A 7302-nucleotide genomic window follows, 5' to 3' on the forward strand; every position below is an offset into this window, starting at 1 on the left:
TTCGTGATCAAAAGGAGAAAAGTGTTTTCATCGACAGTTTTGCCTTTGCGTTCTCTTTTTTTCACACGAGAGGATCCTGCTTATATTTTCTTATCTTTCCTTTTTTTTCTTTTCTTTTCTTTTCTCGCATTCGGTTCGTCCTTACGGTCTTTGATACAATCACTACCCACAATACATTCATTGTCGTACCGATAGATATTATTATTATTATTGTTATCATTATTATAATTATATCCTATGTACAAATCGACATCGCCGATAAACGGCACATTATGATTAAACTTAAGCGACAAACGTAAGATTAAACGTAAGATTAGAGTTACTAGGGACCAGTCATAATTTGTCATGCTAATAGTATAGGTAGCAACACGCCCGATAGAATTTTTTACTATCATCGCAATTCATTCATGGCCGTCATCGTCATCGCGATTATATTTTCAGGATCGTCGGCATGATTTGCATTGTATCATAAACATAACATTCACACACTAGTGCCGCAGCAGTTCTTTTTCTCTCTTTTTCACTCTCCCAGTCAGTTTTAATTCGTGTTTGGAATATACTCAGCCGTAATATGACCGTGTTCGTTCGCTCGCCCTAAACGTTTAACTACGTACACCTAATCTTCTTCGTTCTCTTCTTGCTTTTTTTTTTACTTCGATTAACTTAATCGCGGTAAGTTACTGCTGTCTATCGCTTTTCTCTTCATCCAGTTTCGTTAAAACATCTTCAAATGATCGATGTTCGTATAATGCTATAAATTTTTATGGCTCCTTTGTTCGTAGAGTTCTGCTCAAACGTCATTTAGTGATAATTTCTAACTGTGATACGTATGCTTTCTTTAAGGGCTTTTTCTAACTAAACGAACAACAAAATAAGATGAAATACACAGAACAATCAGAGGCGTGTTACTCATTAAATCGCATATATATATATATATATACATATATATATATACATATATATATATATATATATATATATATATACATATATATATATATATATATATATATATGCATATATATATATATATTTCTTAAAATTCTCTTTTGTTTTTCTCGTGTCCATCCACGAACCATGTACACCACTATATTTTATTAGACTTAGCATGCTTAGAAAATATTTGAAAAATGAGTCTATTGGAAGGTGGCTGTTCAATCGACTGGCATCTTCGTCACTATACACACATTTTCTTTTTCGATAGCCGTGTGAGCAACAACTGTCCGCATAGTGACATCTACTTGAAGTTTCGTCGATTTTTTCTTCGCTCAAGTTGTGAAGCAAATGTATGTTTCTATCCCATTGTCTTCTCGTTTTCTATTAGCGCAGTGTGCCCGGACTAGAACAAGCCCGCTACCCATCGTTGACTAATAACCGAAACGTTATCCGTATCAGCCTTTAGACTCGACTAAACGTTTTACTGGCCAACTGTGTGAAGAACTATTTTCCTTGTGCTCATTTTTTTCTATTGATTTTTCCACTTGACCGAGCCGCACGTGTATGTATTCTCATCCTCACACTCAGGTCCTCGATTTCTCACCTTGCATCTTCTTCGTCAGACGCAGAACGTTCTAGTAACGCGACAACTTAAAGGACTACAAAAAAAAAAAGAAAAGAAAAAGAAAATAAAGTGAAAAAATAACAGCGTCGAGCGATGTGCTCGGAAAGCTATTCAACTGCATCGTACGTCACTTTTTCATTATTAACAATTAATAAAGACTCCTTCACGATTTTAATCATATCGACGTTAACACAAGACAACAATATTATCTAAATAATTCGCTAGACCTGATACGGTTCGCGTATGTGTCCCGTCTGCGCGTCCGATTTTCTTGTTTTTTTTTTCATGTAGCTTCGTCCGATTGTATGCGGGAACGACAACGACGATAACGATCAGATTAACAACGACTATGACAACGACAATGATGAACATATGATAATGGTGACAAATATCATGCCAACGATGATGATGAGGATGACGTAGACGTAGACGTAGACGTAGACGAAGACGAAGACGACGACGATGACGACGACGACGACGACGACGACGACGACGACGACGACGTACGCGACCACGTTGATCGTGCTCGTCTCGACTTATCCTTACATGGATACAAACACCATGGATCGTACAAGCGGCTTATGGGCTGGTGCGTTCGGTGGCTTGCGACGGGGTAGCGGGCGTTCCCCTGTGCGTCGTGGTGGCAATGATTCAATAGGGCGGTGGTGTTCACAGTCGTAATCGTGGTGGTAGTGGTTTCGGAGCTAGCACTCGGTAGTTACCTCCTGTCACGATACAGGAGATAAGTCTTCACCGCTAACGGCAAGCTCAGCGCGTTCACTTTCTCGTCTATCTTATCCTTGCCGATTCGTTTTCGAATCACTCTTCGACAAAGATCCATCAAAGGCAATGGTTCAGCTGAAACAATTACGAATTACATTATTACTTCGTTAATTTTAAACGTACATATAAGATATTATTTGAACGTTTAATGATTCTATCGTTACTTACGATCAAGTCCACCGATGTACTTCATCGTGATCTCACAGTGTCCCCATACAGCGGATACAATAGGATGCAGCTTTTTGCCTTTAAGGCCTTTGAATGCGATTCCAAGGTATTGACCATCCACAACGAAAGCTAACGTACCTTCGTCCATGTCCAAGACCACTGAAAAAGAAATTTTTATCAGTACGTGTTACAAAAGTTATTGATATTTCGTGAAATTATAACATTACTTACCGAGGAATTTGTCAGGAACAATGAACGTTTCGTCGGGTTTAAGTAGAGCCGGGTACGTGACACCGGCATTGTTCTTCGAGTCGTGCAAAAGCTTGTTTCTACCGAGATCCCAACCCCAACTTTGTTCGTTATTGCCAACCAGGCTCTGGTATCCGACGCTGTGAAGAGGTGCCTCTGCCGTCGCGACGCCCACTACGGCGTGCGTGCCTCTTTGCCTCGTGCTCCAGAACAGTTCCCAGACATGCATACCTTTCGTGTATCCTACCCTCCCCCTTATGCAATCTGTGCTTTGAGCCACTGGGTGTCGGTGAAACGTTAATTTGTCATCGTCCTGAAACAGAAATCATTCACCAATAACACATACAGTACAATTGCACGTAATAAATCTGTAGAAAGATACTATGTTATAATTTACCTATATTTTTGTATACTTTTAATATTTTATCGTACAACTCGATGTTTTGTATAAACAGTGTATGAAATTGTTAAATAAAATCGTTACCTCAAAAAAGAATTGACTTAAACGATTTTTAGCCCTCTTTGTTTCTTAAGTAGCGAATATCAGTCCTCGATACTTGGAAAAATACGCGGTTGAAGCGTATAGCTTGCTTGTCAGTGTAGAGACGTAGAAGGAAACTTTAGAAACGTAATACAACGGAATAATGGATATATTTAAAAAAAAAAAACAACGCGTCAAATTAAATTTACAAACAGTAAAGAACGAAGGGATTTTGAAAGAACGGGAAAACGAAAGATTGTAGCGAGTACTCCAAGTTCACCGTGTGCATTCTTGAGATATATACCTTAACGAATATGTTGAGGCTACGGTCGTTGGCGTTCCAGCTATGATGAATCTGCGTCTCCCGCGAGGCGGGTGGCATGTCGAGCAGGACATCGAGCCGCGGTGGCCTCGCAAAGTGTTGCGCCAGCTCTCTTGGTACCACGGGTTTGTACGCTACGACGCCGCCACCGCCGACGCCAACTCCACCAACAGATCCAGCTGCAGCCTCACGTGTCACGCTTTTCACACCGCCTGAAAAAATAAAAATAAAAAGATCCGTTAGTCGTTCATTTCGTATCATATTCTATACGTTATATTCTATAATACCTTGACACTTAACGCGATTCTAATCCCGTAAAGGATTTTAATAAAACGATTTCATTTAACATTCGAATCGCCTGTTAACGCTTAGCCAACCGATCTGTAAAGTATATCGCTGCGTGATCGAACGGGAAGATCTTCTTTTTCGACTTATAGAACGCGTTTTTGTTTTCTTGTTGTTATTATTTTTGTTTGTTACTAGTTATTGTTTACTTGGAATTGTTTCCAATTAACTGGTTATAAAGTACAGTATATATAATAAAATACATCGATATAGTGGTGTCAAAATTAATTAAAAAGTAACACTATCAGTTATGACTAGATAAAGTTATAATCGAACGGTATGTAGCGGCACATAAGTCCATTTAAGACTATTAAGACTATTCAAATCATGTTGTTGTTTTGCCTCGGAGTATCAAGATCGCTAGGTTACGAGTAGTGTAACAACAAATAGACACCGGGCAAAACAATGTCGCCGCTACAAGCAACCGTCGAATGAAGACGAATTTGAATTTTTCCATTATCCCCTGACTAGTTAAGTACACGGATGCGATCGCGAGCGACAGCACATATCGAGTATTTAACGATATCTAGAGTATTTTCGAGTATCTTACGAGCGTCTATCGAGTTACGCGACGAGCATTCTACGAGTATTTATTCCGCTATCTTAATTTGCGATTTATACTTCGTACTAACGACTCGCGTATACGGCTTTATATTAATTTATTATTTTAAAGATATTCGACGGTTACAACAACGAGCAATCTCGTCATTAAACCTCACGTATCAACGTCCTCTTCATATAAACATCTACTGGTAAGAAAATATTAAAACGTATTATGAATTTTTAATTTCACGTTTAAGTCGTCTTATTTATCTTTAAATCATCTTTAAAACGTTTGTAATTGTGCCTATATTTTTGCCATACTTTTAATATATACTTTTATTTTAATGTTTTGCATAAACAATACATGAAATCTTTAAATAAAATCATTACCGAGAAATACAATTTGTTTTTTAAGTAGTGGATATTAGTCCTCGATACTTGGAAAAATGCGCGATCGACAGGTTGGCTGTCCGAACGCGGTGCAACCGTACAACTCGGTGTGGCGCGCGCGTTTAGCTAAGTGTTAAGAGGCAGAATGTCGTACGATCATCGATCAGCCGGATACGTCGAATGAAAAGAAGATCGTCACTGAAATTCCACGCGGGCTAAATTTCCACGGGGTCGTTAATAATTCAGGGCGCGTCCGTGGGATTCTCGTGGCGCGGTATTCCGGAGATACCTGTGCTGCCAGCACCGGGTAGATTTGCCGGGGAACGAGGGAAAAAAGACTGGAAGAAAAATAATGAAGGGACCTCGTCCGGCAGGATCAGCAGACCTCGCTCAAGGTTTTTCGAAAGTTCGCCCTCTCTTTCCCGCGTTTGGTCTCTAGCCTCGAGAGAACGATATCCTTGGATGCTGGTTTATTTGCTCTGGCAGCTGTTCCCTAGCTGGTGCGCGCGTTCGAGGGTTCTGAAACGAGGGTTCTGGAAAGGAACGCGAGAATTTCAAAGGGTCTACACGTCCATCTTGCTTCCACTTGTGGCCAAAAAGCCGAGGGGTACTGATAGAAAGGCCCTTTCACGAACTTGCGTGTATCCGGCTCCAGACGACCTTTCGGCTCTCTTTCTCTTCTTCGAGGTTCGGCGAGTTCGTCGCGTACATCTTCTTTTTGTCTCTTTTTCGTTGTTGCCCCGAGACAACGAGACACCCTGGACCTGGCTACTGCTGAGTTTTTCCCTCCACTCCACGAGATACCAACAGTAGCCCTCGCCGTGTCACACAGCTCACTGCCATGTATACTTGCCTCGTAAATTTCACGGGTGCAGCTGAGCTGCGAATTGGCTGCGGTCGAGGGCGACAAATTTCCCGAAAAGACAAGCGCGGCCAGGCTCGGGCGGACGCAGCGAGAGAGGGTCGTTGCACGATCGCGCCACCGAGACATAGAATGAATCTCCGGAAGCGAGCAAATGGCCAGTGTAAATCATGACAGAGGGACGCGCGATGGCAAGCTCTACACGATCTATGGAATTGATTCATGGCGACAAACGGTCTCCGTGAGATTTTTCTTTTAACGGTCCGGCCATCCTTTTAATCAGAATCGGAAATTTAATTGGCTAATTATCTAGGATATTTATACCAGCTGGATAATTACAGAGTTGTGGTTCGTAGTAGCGCGTAGTTCGTGTTTCGTAATGTAGGTTTTATTGGCAAAGCTCCCGCGAACGAATTGAAATTTACATTTTGGACATCTTTACGATCGGGATATAAAGAGAATGCTTGGATGTTTGATAAAAAAAAAAAAAAAAAAGATAGGAGGAGAACCGTTCGAATGCTAACTTTCAACGAGTTAAGTTTAATCAGCAAACTTTTTGTTTCGCGGTATTAAAAATTTATCAAACGACTGTGTGCTGCTGTGTTGAACTCTCCTCTCAGCTTGGTATTTTATACACACCGGGCTTCGCCAGAGGATAGAATCTCGGTCTCGAGGACCTGTTCGAGCTTCTACCTGAGAGCAGGTAGGTAAAATCGAGAGCGGTCAAAGGCCTTGACCCTGGACGAAGTCCGACGAGGTGAATCAACCTCTTAGACTCGGTCTCGACGCTGTATTGCATCATATAACGCTGCTGCGTTGGAAAGCTACTAAACCTACTAAACATATACGTATCTTCAAACAATAATAGGTACCTAAACTATCTGCTTGTCCCAGATAATCTGAACTTTACGATATTACTCTACCCCATATGCTATTTTAATCAACGAACGAGCCTTTCGGAAATTAAACCGATGCAACTCGCCTTTCCGTAATTTCATAATCTCGTTATATAAGTACACGATTTAATCTTCAATTTTCAAGAAACGAACAACTTACTTTCACGAGTTAGAGAAGATGAATAATGGTAAATTCTAAAGTAAATTAATAAAAAAAAAAAAAAACAAACAAACAATTCTTACACAATCATCGAACTTTTTACATGTTTCGATTTATGCGGTTGACGAATGCAGCATCCGAAAATGTAGCTCAAACTCAACTCCTATGTATACTGCGATACTACATGAACTCACCTACAAGCTATACGAAAGAGTTATTTAACCCTAATCTCTCGATGTATCATCCAACCAAAGTTACCTTCGACGCGTGAACCGGTTCTCGACGCCCACGCTCGATCCCTCTCACCCACCCAGAACTCTCGCGACGATCGCAGACACCCGAAATCATCGTGGTTCTTACTGATCGTATATTTCGATCGTGGTTCGAAGAAAGGTGTGTTCCTAACCTGAAATCTTTTGGCCCATGTTTACGGCCCGATAGGGGGACCGATGGTGATGCCGGTGCTGAAGACGATGTTCGAGGCACTGTTTTCCAAGGGGTAGTTTGTGCCTGAGGTGCCAGGCGACGCCAGTGATGGTAGT

At 41.1% G+C, this 7302-nt stretch overlaps 1 protein-coding gene across 1 annotated transcript in view; it reads right to left on the bottom strand.

The window, feature by feature from the left end:
* Window positions 1-1299: 1299 nt before the first annotated feature.
* Window positions 1300-7302, bottom strand: part of LOC100748397 (protein gustavus) — a 35577-nt gene continuing 29574 nt past the window's right edge. Inside the window, 5 exon segments of the mRNA XM_033318746.1 lie at window positions 1300-2419; window positions 2513-2671; window positions 2744-3074; window positions 3547-3776; window positions 7167-7302. Of these exon segments, the coding sequence (XP_033174637.1) occupies window positions 2280-2419; window positions 2513-2671; window positions 2744-3074; window positions 3547-3776; window positions 7167-7302 (996 nt within the window). The 3' untranslated portion in view covers window positions 1300-2279.

This window comes from Bombus impatiens, unplaced genomic scaffold, assembly GCF_000188095.3.
Source record: "Bombus impatiens unplaced genomic scaffold, BIMP_2.2 scf_0113, whole genome shotgun sequence".
NCBI classification, from domain to species: domain Eukaryota; kingdom Metazoa; phylum Arthropoda; class Insecta; order Hymenoptera; family Apidae; genus Bombus; species Bombus impatiens.